This window comes from Gouania willdenowi, chromosome 16 (assembly GCF_900634775.1).
Source record: "Gouania willdenowi chromosome 16, fGouWil2.1, whole genome shotgun sequence".
Lineage (NCBI taxonomy): Eukaryota > Metazoa > Chordata > Actinopteri > Blenniiformes > Gobiesocidae > Gouania > Gouania willdenowi.
This window is the reverse complement of record NC_041059.1, coordinates 38,311,808-38,332,865: the sequence shown is the minus strand read 5'-3', so window position 1 is coordinate 38,332,865 and position 21,058 is coordinate 38,311,808. Positions and strand designations below refer to the sequence as shown.

The window sequence follows — 21,058 nt, the reverse complement described above, 5'->3', positions numbered from 1 at the left end:
TTTCGCCTCCTCAGCATTTGCTCCCATCCCGTTTGGAGGGATCTACCTCCCCCTGGAGGTGCTGGCGGCCAAGTGTCATCGCTCTCCGCTGGTGCTGGCCTACGACCAGGCTCACTTCTCTGCTCTGGTCTCCATGGAGCAGAAGGACAACACCAAAGAACAAGGCGAGCACACAACTTTATGATTTCATAACGTGGGAATGTTCACGTCAGTTTGAAGCTCCACCTTGTGTGAGGAAGTGTGTCTACTATGCACTGATTGTTTAGGCCTTCATCCACACTTAAGATCAGGTTTGGAATGGGTAAGGCAGGGGTGCCCAACCTTTTTTTGGCTCGCGAGCACGTTCTACCATGGACAGCTCTTTGCGATCTACTTAGTTGGGGTGTTATAACTGTAAATAATCTGATTTTGATATTTAAATCAGGGGTCTTCAACCTTTCTGAAACTGTGAGCTACTTCATAGGTACTGAACACTCTGAAGGGCTACCGGTTAGAAAAACACATTTTAAATACCAAACTTAATGGTTTCACTTTATTTAGTGGGTAACATAATAAGGAAGGCTCGCAACATGAAACACTTTATTTCTCCTAATTTATGCAATTGTTTCATTTTTATGACATTTCATAGAAAATAATCATCTTCCCATTTTACTACGATTACTACGATTTACTGTGATTTTTATTAAGATTTTTACTATGATACTGGTGATCATACACCAGCAAAGACTCGATCTGTGTAGTGCCGATGGTTGGCGGCTGAATTGTTACTTATCATTTCTGGTATACGTGACTGTGCCGTTCTTGTTCACAGTGCGATCGACACAAAATGCCTCTGCGATTGACCAGTAGATCATGATCGATGCGTTGGGCTCCCCTGGGTTCAAGGTGCAGTCCGCAATTCTCAGATCCCTCCCTCCCCGCTGCTCTCTTGCCCTGCCTCAGAGAAGCTAACAAGCTAACGTTAGCCTGACAGCAACATCACAGTAATATAGCATGCTCTGTTAAAAGCATATTACTGCAGCGTTTCTTTCTCTCAATGTGCACACACCAATCTAGCAGCAGCAGCAGCAACAACACAGTGACACTTACATCAGCTCACACGGAGGCTGCTGTGAGAGCAACACGCACATCAACAACACATGCACTACAGAGTTCTAGTGTAACAATTACAAATCAAACATAATGTAAATCAAGCAGCAGTAATTACCTTTCTAGCAGGAAAGTCGCCAATTCCATCTTCTACTCCTCCAGACCATACACTGTAAAAAAGACGGCGCTCCAGCCCGGGAAAGGGGCGGGGACCGTGAGCAACAGCCGCCAGACAGCCCATCAAACACATTCCTGTTCTTTTTGCTTGGTCGCAGTGCATTTTGGCAATTTGCCAAAGGCTGCAGGAGCAGCAGGGGGCGGGGCTCAATGAGTCTATTTTTTTCACACAAACTATTAGTTTGATGTGAAGCTGTCCTTATATTGTGACACCTTTAGGAAATATGACAAAAAGTCACTTTTATAAGAGTTGCAGACTGCACCTTTAAGCCTTTAATATATAGCTGACCAATGAGATGATTTGATTTGATGTGAAATAGAGAAACCATATTTGAGTGCTTGACAAGGTGTTTGTGTTGTTGCTGTAAAGTTTGTGTAAATCAGGCTTCTCTCTCGTCTCTGTGCAGTTGTGATTCCTCTAACGGACTCTGAGCACAAAATGCTGCCTCTGCACTTCGCCGTGGATCCAGGGAAGGACTGGGAGTGGGGGAAGGATGACATGGACAATGTGATGCTGGCAAGGTAAACAACAACGACAACGACAACAGTAGCTTTAACATCCAGCCAGGTTTGGGGGCAATTACATTTTCAATTACAACGATGTCTTCAGTTATCTATCTTCAATTACAACTCAATTGTGATTACGGTGACCAGGATTTTTTCCAATTACAATTGAAATTACACTCATTATTTTTCTCCTGAAAATCAATTACAGTTACATTCCCAAATATTAAAGTTCAATTACAATTAATCTCACTTACTGAGCTTTTAATAAATAAGCCCATAAAATGTAACCATCCTTTTGTGTTAGCTTTCTGTCAGCATCTCTTATGATAACTGGTCAGTTTTGACCTTTGTCTTAAATCAGCTGTAAAATACACAAAAAATATTATCTATCATCTAATTTGTTTCTCATCCCTTGGTTACATTGTTAGACTTCCTAATCAATTAAAATATTGGTATTAATGTTTTTGGTGTGGGCGTCTGAGCTTTTTTTCTGTCAGTGTACTCCTAGATTTATTATTTTATTTTACTATAATGATCCTCAAGAGAAGTGACAGGTAGAGGGAAAAGTTGATATGAAACACATTTTAATAATTAACTATGTATGTATAAGACATAGAACTGTACATGGTTCCCCAGTGTTATTTGATAAAGCTGAAAACATGTTTTTTTTATTTAAATTGTTTTTCCATAGAATTTCCATGACCATTACAATTACAAAGCCAATTATCTGAAGTCAATTATAATTCAATTACGACATAATTGACATTAATTATCAATTACGCAATTGCATATATAATTGACCCTAACCCTGCTTGATCCAGCCTCTGTGTGTGTGTGTGTGTGTGTGTGTGTGTGTGTGTGTGTGTGTGTGTGTGTGTGTGTGTGTGTGTGTGTGTGTGTGTGTGTGTGTGTGTGTGTGTGTGTGTGTGTGTGTGTGTGTGTGTGTGTGTGTGTGTGTGTGTGTGTGCGGCAGATGTGTACAGATGTTGCTCAGGCTGATGATCATGTGTCCTCTCTGTCACAGTGTGGCTCTGTCTCTGGAGGCCAAGCTGCAGATGCTGCATAGCTACATGACAGTGACGTGGCTGCCGCTGCCCTGTGAGGTAAACAACAACGTCACCAGCTTTTTCATTTCCTGCTTTACCTCAAGCAAAAGGACGCTTTTGCTGCGCTACATTTCCCACATCGGACATAGGCAACTGGCGGCCAATAGCCGACCATATCACAAACTATCTGCTTCTTTAGACAGCGGAATGTAACTTTTTTGTGAGCGGATGGGTCCCATACCGCTGCGGCTTCTCGGCGTTAGAGAAGAGGCTACGTCAACTGCATAAACCTCTTCATAGCTATTAAGGAACTGTTTACTCCCCCTTCAACATGACGCTCCTGTGGGTGAAGTAAATGCAGACTGGAGAATAATTACAAACGTGTTGAAGAGGGAGTAAATGTCCGCCAAGAAGCCGCAGAGGTTGGAACTGTCACCACCTGTGGTCACAGATTGTTTGGGGTCACAGATTTTGGCACAACACCAGTGTCACGGTCTGAGTTTACGCAACGGTAAGTGTTAATTCTTATATTATTCTGTGTTAAGATGCTAATAGCTACAATGTAAACACACACACACTGTGGCGGTGGCACGGTCTGAGTTTACCTCCGTACTGAGATTCTCTTGCAATTTCAGTACGTGACTGCTCCATACTGAGATGTACCTGTGCACAGAAATTGCTGTACTTATTTTTAAAAAAAATGCTTAAAACATCACATCAGTCGACCATGGTAAAAAAAAAAAATGATTAGATCAGATCAGATTTAAATGAATACCAAAGCTTATTATTGTAAAGTTATTTATTGCAATATATATTTTATGTTTTTTTGGAAAATAAATTATACAAGTATATTTCCCAAGAAAAGGAGCCATTCAGCATTAGCTTTGAACATTAGCTTTGAAATTGAATTTTCAATCTCAGCACGGTGGAAGTAGTAAAATTAAAAACCAATGATATAAAAATATGATTGTCATGATCAGATTTATATGAATACAACAGCTTATTATTGTAAAGTTACATTAGGTTAACTGTTATTTATTGCATTGTATATTATAATCATGTTTTTTTGGAAAATAAATTATTCCTTTTTGTATTGAGTTTTATTATAATCATGTTTTTTGTAGAATAAACTATTCCTATTCGTACTGAGATTGCTGCAGCAACTGTCACTAAAATAGTGTTACATGTAGTACACAAACAATACCACCCGACGTGAATTGATATAGACCATGAACGAGTTTTACCTTCTCTTCAACGTTCTAAAGGCATGTGGGAAATCACTATTCATTTCTGGCCTTCTTCCTACATTAAATAGGGGTATAGAACAATTTAGTCGCTTATTACAGCAGCACAACTTCTTATAATCCAGCTGCGAAATCCATAATTTCACATTTATTGATAACTTTGACCTCTTTTGGAAATGTGCTGATCTATTAAAAAAAAAGACAGTGTTTTTTAAGATTATCTTATCAACAGTGCAATGATGTCACTGCACACAGCTCTGGATGCTGTTGCTCCGCTTAAAAAGAAGACGATATGTCATAAAAACGGTCGCTCCCTGGTATAAATCTGAAAATTGAAAAGAAAGTGGCTCTCCTCAAACATGGTAGAAGTTCATATTGCTTGGAGAAAGAGTTTAATTTATAAAAAAAGCTCAACTTTAATAGAGGAAAACAAAAATAATCCTTGGTTTCTATTCAACACTGTAGCCAGGTTCACCAAAAGCCACAGGTCAGTTGAACCCTCGATTCCTGTCATCCTGAGCAGTGATGACCTCAACTTCTTCACTGATAAAATTCTAACAATTAGAAACAAAGCTAATGTCCCCCCTGCAGGAGTGCTCAATAATTTCTTAAACAAAACAGCTCCTGAAATTACCCCAAGATGTAGCTTTTATTTACATAGTTTCACTCCAATTGGCCTATCTGAACTGACCTCAATAGTTAGTGCTTCTAAACCAACAACCTGTCTTTTAGATCCAATCCCAACTCCACTATTTAAAGATGTTCTTCCACTAATCAGCACTAATATGGTGAACTGGATTAATACATCTTTAGTAACAGGTTATGTGCCACAGGCCTTTACAACCGCTGTAATCAAACCTTTTTTTAAAAAACCTCCCCTCGATCCAAGTGACTTGTCCAATTATAGGCCAACATCCAATCTCCTTTTGTTTCCAAAATTCTTGAAAAAGTCATCGCAGGTCAACTATGTGATCACCTACTTAGGAACAATTTATATGAGAGTTTTCAGTCTGGCTTTAGAGCCCATCACAGCACAGAGACTGCCTTAGTAAAAGTAACCAATGATCTCCTCTTAGCATCAGACAGAGGGTTGTTCTCAATTCTGGTACTCTTAGATCTCAGTGCAGCCTTCGATACAGTGGATCATTATTTATTGCTGCAGAGACTGGAAAGTAGGGGTGTCCCGATCCGATAGTGATATCGGATATCGGTCCGATATCGGCCAGAAAACGAATATCGGATTTTACCAGACTGCATCTAAAATCTCCGATATCATAACCGATATAATAATTTTTTTTAATTTATTTTATTCAATTGTAGAATGCTGTAGATATTATGTTGAAGGTTAAAATTTATGTAACCGCTTGGTTAATAATAAATGGTTCAGTTTCTCTCATACCTACTGTTGCTGACTATTGTTCTCTGTTTGAGTAACATCACTTGATCAAGCTTTTTCTAACATTCCACGCTACAAAGTAAGTCATAAAAGTATGTATGATTTGTGCCGTTATTGTATCGGATTCATATCGGTATCGGCCAGTACTCAAGGATGCAATATCGGTATCGGATCGGAAGTGAAAAAGTTGTATCTGGTTATCTCTACTGGAAAGCGTTTTTGGGATTAAAGAAACAGTTTAAATCCTACCTATCAGACATATGTTAATAATTTCTCCTCAGCGCACGCCAGTGTTAATCATGGCGTTCCACAAGGTTCAGTTTTGGGACCAATACTCTTTATTGTATATATGCTTCCCCTAGGTAACATTATCAGAGAACATGATATACATTTCTATTACTATGCGGATGGCACACAGCTCTATTGTCAATGAAATCAGATTAAACTCATCAGTTATTAAAACTTCAGTCTTAACCAGGATAACACCAAAGTCATTTTATTTGGTCCAAAGCACCTCAGAGAAATTATCAGAGCAAATAGTATCTCTGGATGGCATTACTCTGTCTCCCAGCACCACAGTAAAAAACTTCATCATTTTATTCTCATATTAAACAAGTCTCAAGGACAGCCTTCTTTCACCTCCGTAATATCTCTAAAATCAGGAATATTTCGGCTCACAGTGATGCTGAAAAACTAATCCATGCATTGATAGATCTAGATTAGATTATTGTAACTCCCTACTTTCAGGATGTCCTAGTAACTCACTAAAAAGTCTCCAGTTAATCCAGAATGCTGCAGCTAGATTACTAACTAGAACAAACAGGAGAGAGCATCTTTCCCCAGTGTTGGCTTCCCTTCATTGACTTCCTGTAAAATCTAGAATAGAGTTTAAAATCCTCCTGTTAGTATAGAAAGCTCTACATGATCAAGCTCTTGTGTATCTTAAAGACCTATTAGTGCCCTATCGTCCAGGCAGATCACTCCGCTCTCAGTTTGCTCGCCTTCTGGAAGTTCCTAACATGTCTAGAAATAGAACAGGAGGCAGAGCTTTCAGCTACCAGGCTCCTTGCCTTTGGAACCAGCCCCCAGTCTCAGTACGGGAGGCTGCTACCTTCTCCACCTTTAAGGCTAAACTCAAAACCTACTTATATGCTGAAGCGTATACCGTATAATAGCATTAACTTTTTTTTCCCTACTTGTCTGCACATGCTGTCAAAGGTCAACACTACAAGAAGTGCAATCATTATAGACAGCAATGCATGTTTTGTTATTGCAATAAAATAAATTGATTTATTTTATTGCTCAATTGTGACCATAACCAGCCCTCCCTCAGGAAGGGTAAGAAATCTTTTATTATAGGGAGGATATAAAAAGGGAGAGCAGTGTTACACCTAAGTGGAGGGGGAGGGGGAAGGGGAGGGGAAAGGGAGCAGGGAGGAGAGACTCAAGGTAGGGAATAGAAAGGGTGGGGAAGAATAGATTGTTTTACATTGAGGGTGAGATGTGAAGTTGTAGAATATATTGTGCTTATTGTGTTGTGTAATCAAGTCAGTATAGTGACAAGTGTGAAGCCTAGCTATAATGGTGGTGGCTGTGAACAGGGGGAATTAGTGAGTGGTAGTACCTAAAGCAGGTATTTCGGATTAACGTGTCTAAAGTTAAGCCCAGTATGAGTTTTATCCCACATCCCAAGGCGTGCCAGTGCATCGTATACCAGTATATGTGAAAAAAACGCTACTGCAAACCCAGGAACCCGCAGCAGCCCAGGCCCCGCCCCCCACCGGACAGCGCAAGCCACGGGGCAAGGCCCTCCACCGGCGCAAGAGCGACAGGCGGCCGCCACCGCGTGAGAGAGGCACCCCAACGGCACCCAACCAATGCGAAGCAGCAGCCCCCAGCCAAAGGCGCAGAACCCACCCACCCACCAGCCCGCGGATTGCAGGACAGACCAACCAAGCGGCCGATACCGACCTCAACCACCGGAACAGCTAGAGCCGCCTCCCAGCAAAGGGCACTATCCCAGAGCGCCAGGCCAGGCGCCACACCGGCCTGCTGCGCCGGTGTGGGGGGGCGAGCACTGTAGACATTATTCCTACTTCCCTACTCTTAAATGTTTTTGATGTTGTCGGTCCTTGGGTGGTAAAATTGATAAACCTTTCACTTTCATCTGGCTTGGTCCCCAGGTTCTTTAAAAATGCCATAGTGAATCTCATTCTTCAAGAACCCAAAATTGATCCGGGGGAGCCTATAAACTACCGGCCCATATCTAAGCTTCCCTTCATGTCAAAAATTATGGAAGAAGTGGTTGTTCCATTATTTTTATGATAAATATCAATCTGGCTTTAGGTCAGTCCACTTTACTGAAACTGCTCTTCTGAAAGTTTCCAGTGACGTGATGATGGCCGCTGACTCTGGTCGTTACATGGTCTTGGTTTTATTTGATCTGACAGCTGCCTTTGATACTGTAGATCACAGTAGACCGGTTGATCGACTTAAATCCGAGATGGGGTTTTCTGGTGCTGTTCTCCAGTGGTTTACCTCTTATATAAATGTAAGAACTTTTAATGTTGCTATTAACGATGTTATGTCTAATATGGCCAACCTGCCATGTGGAGTAGCCCAGGGCTCTGTTCTGCGGCCTGTTTTGTTTTTATTGTGTCTGATGCCTCTTGGTTGGTTGATGCGTGGTTTTAAAAATGTCTTGTCATTTTTATGCTGATGATATCCAGTTGTACTGCTCCTTCAATGACTCAGAGTTTCACTTTTTATTGGAGTTCTTAGATTGTAGAACCCGTATCAAAAACTGATTGTTATCAAATTATCTCCAGATAAATTCAAACAAAATTAGAAACTCTGATCATTGCGCCTGATAATATGATCCCTCTGATTAAAAACTCCCTTGGTGATTTGGGCTCATCTGTGAATACCAGCCTCAGAAACATTGGGGTTGTGGTTGATAAAGCAATGTCTTTGGAGGGACACTATCGTCAACGGACTAAAAACTGTTTTTACCACCTGAGAAATATCTCTAAAGTGAGGCATTTGTTAGCAAAATCGGATCTCGAACTGGTCATACACACGTTTATATCATCATGCATTGACTATTGTAATTCTATTTTCATTTGTTTTAATAAGTCAACCCTAAACAGACTCCAGATTGTACAGAATGCTGCTGCCAGACTTTTAACTGGTGCTCCCAGAACATTCCACATCACCCCCATTCTTTTTTACCATGCACTGGCTTCCAGTCAAGTTTTGAATGGAATATAAAATTTTAGTTCTTACTTTCCGAGTGCTACATGGTCAGGCCCCTCAATATATCTCGGACTTGTTGTGCCTCTACACTTCAGGGTGTAGCCTTTGATCTTCAGGTCAGGGTCTCCTAAAGATCCCAAAAACTAAATTTAAAACCCGAGGAGACCTGGCGTTCCAAGCTGTGGCCCCCAGACTCTGGAAAAACCTGCACCAGTCTCTCCGGGAGCTCAACTGTATGGACACTTTTAAGATACTGTTGAAGACTTTGCTTTTCAGAAAAGCTTTTAGTGAACTGGATTTTAAATTTTTATTATCATTTTGTGATGCTGCTCCTATGATGTATATTCCCCCTTGTTTTATTATGCTATTATGATGTTGCACTTGTATTAATTTCTCCACTGCTCTGTACAGCACTTTGTGATTTTATCTGCGAAAAGCGCTTTGTAGATACAGTAAATTACTTACTTACTTACTAGATTCAAATTCTGATGTAGCTGGTTATGATTTACAGTCCGCACAAAAAGGATATTAACATCTTGTCCTGTGTTTTAGAATCTTACTATCTGGACCTTTTCAGTGACTGCTGAGAAAGATCAGCTGATAACAGGGGAAAGCCCCTGTGACGGCATGGAGAGACAGCTGGCAGGAGGGAATAGACCAGTCATGGGTTAGCTGCCCATGACTGTAATCTCTCATGCTTTGTTGCATGTCAGAGACACCCGTCGTAGCTACAAAAAGTCAATGAAAGAAAAAAGAATACCCCCAGAGTCTGCAAGAGCGGGGGCGGAAGAAGACTCATCGGCTGACAACATGGTAACAACTGGACCGGAAACGACTATGAGTAAGCACAGTGCAAGAGAACACCACAGCAATTGTCAAAGCTACTGACGCAACAGCAGGCCACACACTACAGATATGTGCCTGTGGATGAAGGAAGATTACATCTTACCGTGGGTTGAGGATTCACCAGGGAAAGAAAAGGTGCTTGAGTAAAGAGAGACAAGGGCCTCGTATTGACTACTTTCTGTGAAAGGGATCAAATCAGTCGAGTGAAGCACAGCAACTGGACACAAACCATAGCTTGCAGTGCATCAGCACCAATGTCATGGAAGATGAAAACTCAAGCACAGAATCAGTGGTGGAACAAACCTCAGTTGTGGAACCCGCCCAACCTCCCAGACCTGCAGTTGAAAGGAGGCTCCCAGGGTGCAGACTGCATGTGAAGTGGCCCAGTGCTGCTGACAAGAAGCTTTGGGAAACGGTGAATGCTGACCTGACACAGAACCTTGAGCAACTTTGATGCACAGTGGAAAAAAAGTTGGAGAAAATGGGAGACATCATCTATCATTATGGGGCCGAACAATTTTGGGTTAAAGAGGTTAAAGATGCTAAAAAGGTTGCAACCCCACCAGTTTCCAGAAGGCAGCAGGAGATTAAGCGTCTCGTCCGAGAAAGGAGACAGCTCAGGAAACATTGGAAGAAAGCCTCTAAAGTGGAAAAGGAGGGCATACATAATCTCCAAGCTGACATTAAAACTTGTCTGGCATCCCTCCGCAAAGCAGAGAATTTAAGGAACCGAAGGAGAAAGAAAGAACATACACGAACACAGTTCTGCAAGGATCCCTTCAAATTCCTTAAAACTTTGTTCACTAAGGAAAAAAGCGGTGCCCTACAAACAACAAGAGACGAACTGGAAGAGCACTTGAGAACAACGCACTCTGATCCAAGGCGCTACGAACATCTGACCATCCCTTCAGACATCCCACCAATAGCCCCCCCAGAACATCAATTTGAAATTGGCCCTCCAACCTGGAAGAAGGTGGAAAGCATAGTAGATCGGGCAAGATCAGCATCAGCCCCTGGGCCCAATGGAATACCATACAAAGTATACAAGAACGCTCCAGATGTCTTGAGATTTCTCTGGAAGCTCCTGAGGACAGTATGGCAGAAGAAAATGATACTCAAAGTGTGGCGTAGAGCAGGTGGTGTCTTGATCCCGAAGGAGAAAGATGCAAAGAACATCAGCCAGTTCCGCCCAATCTCCCTATTTAATGTGGAGGGTAAAGGGTTCTTCAGCGTCATTGCACAGAGGATAGCCGTGTACCTACAAAGAAATGAGTACATTGATACAGATGTACTGAAGGCAGGGGTATCAGGCTTCTCTGTCTGCCTGGAACACTCTAACATGATCTGGCATCAGATCCAAGTGGCAAAGCTGGAGAGAAAGGATCTCCATGCCATCTTCCTGGATCTCGCTAACGCCTTTGGCTCTGTGCCCCATGAACTCATTTGGACTGCTTTCAGGTTCTTCCATATCCCTATCACCATCTTAGCTATAGTTAAAGCCTACTTTCAAGACTTATTGTTCTGCTTCTCACCCTCTGAGTTCACCACCTCATGGCAGTGCCTGGAAGTAGGCATCATGGCCTGATGCACTGTCTGTCCTCTGGCATTCACCATGGCGATGGAGATCATCATTCAAGCCTCAAAATGGGTTGTAGGTGGACAGCGGGTTGGCTGCGCCTTCCTCCCCTCAGAGCCTACATGGATGACATCACCACCCTGACCACCACCATTCCATGCACCAAGAGGCTGGTCAGGAAACTGGAGAACATCAGTTGGGCCCGTATGAAGATCAAGCCATCTCAGTCATGCAGCATCTCAGTGGTGAAAGGAGTGCTTGCTGACTTCAAGTTCTTCATTGGTGATGATCCAATCCTGTGACGTGGTTCTTGATTAAATAAATGATGGCATAGCCAGGATTTACATTTTTAGTGCTTTTATTCCATTAAGTGAACAACAATAACAAAAAAAAACTCCAGGATGAAGAGGAGCGCTAGACAAATACACAGAAAAAGAGAATAAATATTTATAATAGATACAATTGCACATGCAACAAAATAACAGAGGCCTTCTGGCTTACCGTCATTGCACCCAGGCAGGACATACACTGACAGGGAGAGCAGAGACTGGCTCCCTTCTATAGCCCTTGGCTCCTCCCCCTTGTACATTAAAACCCATAATCAGGGTTTTCTACCTAAAAGCCCATTCATTTCCACCCTAACATCTATGTAAAAATCGAGCCATTTATTATTAATTCAACCCTGTTGTATCTGCCAACATGACATTAATTAAATTAGTTTTGTCACGAAAACTGCTATTTGCGCTGACGTCACCGATGACGTCAGACGCCGACGTCCCGCATGTGATGGATAAAACCCGGAAGTGTGCGCGGTGCTCGGTTTGAATAGCTGGATGGTGAAATGAGAGATCGTACGTTGTCTAAACTTTATGGACTACTAAACTATGGCTATGGATGTTTTTCACGGTGGCCTTGTGTGCACCCAAGACTACTGTGATGGATGGATGGAGAAACCGAGCGGAAAACGGAGCGGATAAACAGGTAAGTAACTATCGAGTGTGTGCATGTGTGGATGTGGTTTGAGAGAGACTGCTGCCCGCCTCTTACCATGCTTTGCCGTAAAGTACGCTTAGGGACGGGCTTGCACTGTCACAAATCCCCACAGTATCTGAACAGCCAATCAAAAGCCTTGGAAGGTGCTACGATGCAAGCCTGAAGGACAGGTACCAGGTGCAACAACTGCGCAAGGCCTACAGTCCATCGATAATACCCAGCTACCTGGAAAGTTAATGATTTGGTGCCTTCAATTTGGTCTCCTACCCCGGGTGCTGTGGCGCAGTGTAGTCCCCATCCCAACAGTAGAGAAGCTGGAAAGAGGAGTCACAGCGCATATCAAAAAGTGGCTTGGACTTCCGCGATGCCTCACTAACATAGGCCTTTATGGAGATGGTGTGCTCAAGTTGCCCCTCACCAGTCTCACGGAGGAGTTCAAGTGTGCTAAAACAGGACTACAGATGACACTGAATGAATCCAAAGACAAATGCACCAACCTTTGCTACTGGGACTCCAGCAACAGCAGTGGAGGAGGAAACTTCAACTCTCAAACATGCTAACATTATGGGGAATGTTCAGCGCGGAAGAGGAGGCCTTGGCCTAAATACCAGCCAACCATCATGGAGTAAGGCAACTGCGCCTACACAGAGGAAGATGGTGGTGGAAGAAGTACGCTGTCAGGAGGAGGCTGCAAGGTGGGCCAAGGCGGTCTCAAACATTACAGTGGACACGGTGGGACAATGTGGAAAGGAGGAGGCTCAGCTGGAGAGAGGTGTGGGCCATGGAAGCACAGAGTTTGCGCTTTACCATCAGGGCTACTTATGATGTCCTTCCAACACCTGCCAATTTCCATCAGTGGTTTGGGGAGAACTTAGCTTGTACCCTATGCACCAGGCCATCCTCTCTCCGGCACATTCTAACAGGTTGTAAAGCCAGTCTCACCCAAGGACGGTACACTTGGCGCCACAGCCAAGTCCTAAAGAGCCTTGCGGCCACCTTGGAGGGCAAAAGATCTGCCATCAATTCCCTACCACTGCCCAATATCCAACCCCACATAGACAACTGCCTTTGTTGGTGAAGGGGTGAAAGCAACCAGGAGCAGCTCTGCACCATCAGAGAGAGGCCAGCTGTGCTTAGCACGTGACTGGGCAATGCTGGTAGATATTGGCCAACAACTGGCGTTTCCTGAAGAGATGGCCACCACCACCTTAAGACCTGATCTGGTGCTTTGGTCCCACTCCATAAAGAAGGTTTACATCATCGAGCTCACCGTACCCTGGGAGGATTCCGTAGATGAGGCATATGAGCAAAAACACCTGCGCTATTCTGAACTAGCTGCAGAAGCACAACATCACGGCTGGAATACAGAAGTCCGCCCAGTGGAGGTTGGATGCAGAGGGTTTGTAGCAACATCTACCACCAAACTACTCAGAGACCTGGGAGTCAGGGGCCAGAGCCAGTGCGCGGCCATCAAAGCTGCATCAGAGTCACCCTGTGGCTGGCCACCTCTGGGGAGGGTGTATAGTGAATGGCCGAAACACCCTATGATCCGGAGGAACACTACTGATGAGGAAGTTGTTTCTTCCCACTGTCGCTAAATGCTTGCTCATGTGGATCGTGTTGGGTTTTTTCTTTTTTGTTATGAATTTTATATTTTGATAAGTGCATTGAGATGACTTTGTTGTAATTTGCGCTATACAAATAAAGTTGAATTGAATTGAGTTTTATTATTATGTTTTTTGGAGTAAACTATTCCTATCCGTATTGTGATTGCTGCATGAGACACTATTACTTACTCAAGTTGTTGACTGAGACTGTCACTCAGATTGCCATACTGAGATTGCCATGGGAAATTAGTGAAAGCAAGAATACATTTTTAAAAAGTAAATTCCCCACGAAAAGGAGCCATTCAACATTAGCTTTGAAATTGAATTTTCAATCTCAGCACGGCGGAAGTAGCAAAGCTCACAGCGGAACTAGCAAAAATTCATTTTCCGGAAGTGCGCATGCTCATTATTGATCTCAGTATGAGGTAAACTGAGACCGTGACACTGGCCTGTTTCTTCGCGGTACCACACCCTCAAAGAGTAAAGATTTTAACAGCACCTTAACACCTACAATAAACAGCACTAACTATAATAACACACACAAACACACACACACACACATGATAATTACCCCTGCATTAACAAATGTTAAATGCTAAATAAATGCTTTTATTTGTACGAATTTGTCTTTTATCAGATTGGACCTAAACCGCCGCATTGGTACAAACTTTATCAATTCTTCAACGCATGTCCCATAGAATTAAAACAGGGAAATTGCGCACGCTATTTTACTTTGCACCAGTATTTACACCTCTTTGTACATCCAACCTTCAAACACATACCCATAATTGACAACTTTACTTAAGCTCCCACATAAATGCATACTTTCGACACTGTACTAGTCTATCTGTAAAAGCAAGGAATCTCTGTCTCTGTGTGTGTGGCTCAAATATCTCTGCGGTTCAGGGACAGACAGAGCTGAGACTTTCAACATGGCTGCTGCTTGGTTTAAGGGTGTGCAACGTCAGATTGTTTGGACTGCAATGATACCGTTAATAGATTCTTTCATAAAATTGTCCACGCCGGGTGGACAATTTTAGAACTGATGACATCATCATTGTGGATTGAGCTTTTGCTGGCTTTGATCACGGCGGCCTGGGACTGGGGCGTCGTCCATGCGTGTGTGTCTTGCGGGCTGTGCAGAGGCTCTGTGTCGGGGTAGCAGAGCTGAGACGGGGGCTCGAGGAACAGTGCTTCACGGTCGGGACAACGCCAACAAGCCGCTGGAGTGGTTTCACCTTTGCTCCCTTTGGGCGAACTGGTTTTATGTGCGTGCATGCGTATGGGGGGTGAATCCATTCTAAATTCATGCACACCAGTCCATTGCATGTGTACCTGCCTGCCTAACTTGCACTAAACTTACCAAAAATTAAGGAGTTTGTAAGCACAATGTTGCATCTACATATGCTGCTCCTCCTCACTGCTTCATGTCTACATAGCAGGATTTTTGCTGTATTGGTGGTATTGCTGCTGCTGAGTCACAGTTGCTGTAACATCTCCTGTTTTTTGTTTATTTTTCTTGCAGCAGGCGCCGCTGGCTCAGCCCGAGTCGCCCACGGCGTCGGCAGGAGAAGACGCCCGAACGCCTCCCGACTCCGGAGAATCGGACAAAGAATCTGTCAGCAGCAGCTCCAACGGGAACGGAGACACCAGCGCTAGCACCGCAGGAGGCTCACTCGCCAAGAACGGCTCGTCATCCTTGTCCAGCTCGTCCAGCAGCGGGTCGGCTGCCAAGGACAAGTCCAAGAAGGACAAAGAGAAGAAGAGGGCCGACTCTGTGGCCAATAAGCTTGGCAGCTTCGGGAAAAGCCTCGGCAGCAAACTGAAGAAGAATGTGGGCGGTCTGATGACCGGGAAGAACCCCGGAGTGGGAGGAGCCAAGCAGGAGGGCGTGGAGAAGAAGAAAAGCTCATTCAGGGGGAGGAAGGGCAGCAAGGATGGCTCACCGTCCGCCCACGCTTCTGAGGACTCAAGCAAAGGTTCCCCATCCTCGGGCAGCGAACGGCTCAACGGCGCCAGCAGCAGTATGAGCAGCGGCGGCAGCAGCACCGATAGCGACACATACAAGTACAGTGCCGACGTCAAGGTGAGTCTGGGCATCCTGCGCGCCGCCATGCAGGGTGAGAGGAAGCTGGTGTTTTCTGGGCTGCTCACCACCAGCAACCGCCAGCCCTTCCAGGAGGAGATGATCCAGCGCTACCTGGCCGACGCCGAGGAGCGTTTCCGCGCCGAGCAGGAGCAGCAGCGCCGCGATGCTGACAGGAAAGGCCTTGGCAACGGTCTCGGCAATGGCAAGAAGGAGACCGTGGGCAGTGCTGAGCTGTCGGAGAACCCGCCGCTCTGCTTCAACACGCTGAGCACGCCATCTCCTTTGAGCCCGTCCATGTACTCAGCCATCACCCCCATCCCCCGCGCATCTTTCATTGACCCCCCTCCTTCCTCCATGCCCTTCCACATGCACGGTTACTTAGACACTCGACGACAGTTGGCCGGCGGCTCCCCGGCCTCCTACCCCGGCTACCCGTCATACGCCACCCTTCCCCGCCATTGCCCCCCTACTCAGGCCCCCCCTTCACTCAGTCCATCCCGACTCGCACCTATTTATCCTCCCGAGTTGGAGCCACCTGACTACCCTGGGGCTGAGTCCTACACCAATGGCTTCAGGGAGGTGGACCCTCGGAATGGGCCACCCCCTGTCAGACACTACTCTCTGGGCAGTGCCGCGGGTCTGTCCGGTTTGCAGTCAAGCCGCTGTCGGACCCCCACTTGCACTTACTACGGACACCCCGAGACGGGCAACTACTGCTCCTACTGTTATCGTGAGGAGCTGAAGAAGAGGGAGGCGGAGCCTAGCATCCACCGCTTCTGAACGGACTTCACTGTGGCTTGAATTCTGACGAGTGGCCTTTTTTCATTTAGAAACTCCTCCCCCCTTTTTAAACTCCTCCTCCATGGCATCACATCTGTGCTGTCGTTCTGCTGCGCGTCGACGCTCCAACACTAAATGATACATCGCGCTCATGTCAAAGGTTGGCCCCTCCCATAGAGGTGGAAGAATTGTGCAGGATCGTGGCACAAATGCACCGCCGTACTCAGAACAAACGAGTGAACAACTGCACTTCTGTTACTTTCTGTTTGCTGTGGCTCTGATGCAGACTTGTGTGTGTGTGTGTGTGTATGAGAAAGTGTGTGTGAGAGTGTGGACACTTGCAGGTTCTCCTCAGTTCTTAGTTTGAACGCCTGGCTGCTGTCGCCTCCTGGTGGAGAGAATGTTTACAGCAGGTAACACTATATATTACTTATGCAGCAGAGTGTCGTCTCTTCCTTATCTTCACACTACTTTTAAAACAGCATCTATACTTTAAAAAGTTTCTACTTTCATTAATATTTCAAGTTTTTCTTTGAAAATTGAACACTGAGCTTTATTTTTTAGTATTTAAGAACAGGAAACGTGGCGTCTCCTGCAGTATCATTAATTTTGTAATATTCCACTATGTTATGTTCTAACTTTACATTAGAAATCCATCAATCTGTTTGTTTACAAACCTACTGATTAATTCTATCAGAGTGCAACAGTCTGATATTAACACTTTGGACAGTTACAGATACACATTTGTTAAAGTTACACACTCTGTAACGAGACTTTACATAAAATTACAAAAAATCCACAATTTGACACTGATACAATTCTGTTGCATAACTTCCTGGTACATGAAGTAACATTCAGTGGCTCGCACTTCAAGGTAACATTACAGGCCTTTGATGTAGCGTTAAGTCATTCTTAGACTGAAATACTGGAAAACGTTGTTTTGAAACATTTCCATTTTGATGCATAACATGTTCTTAAACTGTAATATTATACTTTAGACTTTACAAATTTTGTCATTGAATTGAGTAACGTTGCATTACATTTGCTAACATTTAGTTACAAAAAGTTCCAGGCCTTTAACATTACATGGAGTGATGTTACTTTTTTTACATGAAACGATCAATTTTTTTAATGTTACCATCTTAAATGTTTCTGTTTTCAAACATTTTCTCTGTGGACTTGTCAAAGGTGAATATTTTCACACGTTACAAATTTGTGAACATTCTGTAAAATGAAGCTCTGTTGCTTAACGGGCAGCGTGTGGTGTTGTCATAACTCTTACTTTGTAATGTAACGTTATGGAACGACCCTGTTTTCAGGGTCTGCTGGTGCCTATCTCTATCAGCTGACATCAGGCACTAGGGGAGGGTACACCCTGGACAGTGTGCCAATCCATCGCAGTATTTTCAACTTGTATACAGTTTTTTTAGTTAACACAACGGTCATTCCATGTCATTTCACAAATGGCCAATGCACTTCTGTCTCAAAAAATTCTGAAATCTAATGAAAAATAACAATAAATGATAAGACACAGAGCCAAGCTGCAATTACCTCATGTAAAGCATTTTCAATATCCGCAAGTGATTAAATAACCCAAAGTTGGGGTCATAAATAAAATGAAGTCATCACATAAAGAAAAATTGTTTCATATGCCAAGAAAGAGTAACCTTTATACTACAAATTATAACAGAGATCAGATGTTTTCTGACATTCCCACATGCAGTTATGGGCCAATGAAAAAAGTAAAAGAAAAAGGTAATTTTTTATATTTCAAGAGACTATCCCCCTAATCATTAGTGATGTGAACAGTCTATGTACTTAGCTCACAGCTGATCAAATTACAGAGAGTTGAGGCATATGCTATGTTGTTTACTGAAGGCCCAAACATGTTCCAGACCCAAACCCAGACAAACTTTTTCCCAAATTTGAGAGGCTGGCATGTCCATCAGATAGAATGTAGAGCAGATATTTTTGTATATTCTGATAGAGTAGGAGGTGCTGTATTACTATACCAAACTTTAGTTACCTATATGATGTAGTTCCTGAGATATTGGAAGCTGAAAATGGAAGAAAAATAAGGACATGAAAATCGACACATACCCCCCTCAATAAATTGGCCATGTCTCAAAAAGTATTCATCTGATCACACTTAAATTTTATAGTGTGCCAATTAAATTATTAAGGAACAATTGGGAAAAAATTTATGAATTTTCTTTGGACGGAAGTGCGTAAGATGTCCTGAAAATTTGTTGAAATGACATAGAATGACCCACAATCAATACAAACTCCAATTATCAAAAAATTGAATAGATAAATTAATAATTTGCAAAAAAAACTGAAAAAAGAAAGCCAAAATGATTTTTAATAACTAAACAATTTATCAAACAATCAAAACATATTTGAACTTGAAACTTATCAAAACTAAATGAAATGAAGCATCCAATACACAGTATAAAATATAACCATTTACAAAGGAAAGGCTCCAGTGAAATGAAGTGAGGAGGATGGTTAGTTCAGCTCCTCAGGTGAAGTACATAAGTAAACTTCATTTATAGAGCGCTTTTTACAGGTAGAAACCACAAAGTGCTTAAAAAAAAAAAAATTTGGTATCATCCCACATCCCGTCTAAAGAGAGCATGGAAAACAGTCATAAATAACATGGCAGACAAGAACGGGAGACCTGTGGCAAGTGTATTTAGATGAAAAACAACTCAAGGAGAGGTGAGGGGAAAAAGCAGATTATGAACTGAATTCCCTAAAAGAGAACAAAGTACAGAACCAGGATAAAAAACCACTCTGCTACAAAAAACCCAGTTAAGATAACACACAGTCACGAAACATAGCACGTGGGCAGGTGGGGGTGGGTCATGGACCCGGGGACGGGGGCTGGGCGACGAGGGGGAGATGATATTCAACCAGGAGCAGCATCGGTCAGTGTAGAACTTTTAATGCTGGTTATTTTTTTCATCACCTCACACAGATAACAGGATTCATAAACACAATAATTAACCCTGATACCTTTGCTAATTAATAACCCTGACACATGTACAGCTACAAGCACGATTGAGGTTCTCTGCGTCCTTCACAGCAGGCTGCTCTGGATGCATAAGACATATTTCTCTATCTTACTCCCTTGTTCTTTGGTGCTTTTTGCTGGTCCTGTGATAACCAGCAGCACGACTTATTAGGCCTTTGTTCTGTTCTGTTTCCTGTTCCAAGAATCATTGTCTTCACCTCTCTGTCGACCCCCAAGTCTTGTTTCCCCAGTAATGATTCTGCACAAGCATTCAGGTGAACATGTCACACTAATAATATACCACATACCACAGTATACCTCAGCACACTGTCAATAGCTCAAATTAACACCTGCCTTTCAACTCAATAATGACCATTTTAAATTAAACTAAATGAACTGGACTTGTCTAATTTGCAGAACACTAAAACTGTCTTTAAATTCTCTCCCTAAACTCATATTAAACATGACAAAGGTCATTAAACTAAAATTATTAGTATATTGTTTTTTTTAGGAATCTTCAGACCAGTGATGATGTGGTTAATTTAGCACCAAACACAATTGGTGACAGGGAGACTAATTCACATTTTGAAATGAATGGAAAAAATGAATAAAAAATTGGGCTCCAGCAGAAAGGGAACTTTTCTCATGCAGTGCAAACGTGCACCACCAGGGCTCTATCTGTGCATTTTTTCTCCACTCTAAAGACATTTTGGCCCCTTTAAACCCTTTCCACCACTTTTTCACCTAATGTCACATATGTTGACCCATTATTGTCACTTTTAACCTTTTTTCACCATATTTCAAGCTTATTTTTGCCAATTTAATCACATGATGTCATGCCCATTATTTACCAATTTAAACTAATTGTTCCAATATTGATACTTTGAACCCTTTTTACCACTTTTCTGTCTGTTTTTTTCTCACTCTAATTTGCAACTTCAGTCTAGTTTCCCATTTCACCATCTTTTCCACCATTTTTGACACTTTTAACCCATTTTATTTTTTATTGCAACAATGATTTACATATTTAAGATAACTATATACTATGGTACAAATTACACACTTCTTGTGTAACAGTGGATTTTATTCAGATGAATAAATAAATGTGTTTATCACAGATTCATAGAACAATAGACCATCATTTTACTGACTTTATGGAAGGACCCCAAAAATCTCTCCCCTTTATTCCCCTTATAGATGGTCCTGTCTCCACATGACTGTTCTTCAATGTTCATGTCTGTCAATTATCTGAACGCAATTACAATTCAGTTTACAACAGCAACATATTTTTAATTACAATTATAATGGTCATAATTGTAATATAGTACATCACACCTGACCATCAGATGTTTTTCTCAGGAATGAGATTAAATGACACTCTGTTGCATAAATAAATAAATTAATTAGCTTCTAATAAACTGCTTTATTAATTTGAAA

At 42.7% G+C, this 21,058-nt stretch overlaps 1 protein-coding gene across 3 annotated transcripts in view; it reads left to right on the top strand.

Annotated features, from left to right (window-relative positions):
* Nucleotides 1–20,264, top strand: part of otud7b (OTU deubiquitinase 7B) — a 73,821-nt gene extending 53,557 nt beyond the window's left edge. For 2 of the 3 annotated variants that reach the window (XM_028470982.1, XM_028470983.1), the window contains 4 exons: nt 15–164; nt 1,674–1,788; nt 2,798–2,876; nt 15,262–16,605. In XM_028470982.1, coding sequence (XP_028326783.1) covers nt 15–164; nt 1,674–1,788; nt 2,798–2,876; nt 15,262–16,605 — 1,688 coding nt within the window. Of the gene's footprint in view, nt 1–14; nt 165–1,673; nt 1,789–2,797; nt 2,877–15,261 lie in introns of all 3 variants that reach the window. The other variant, XM_028470981.1, reaches the window with a different exon arrangement.
* Nucleotides 20,265–21,058: the final 794 nt, after the last annotated feature.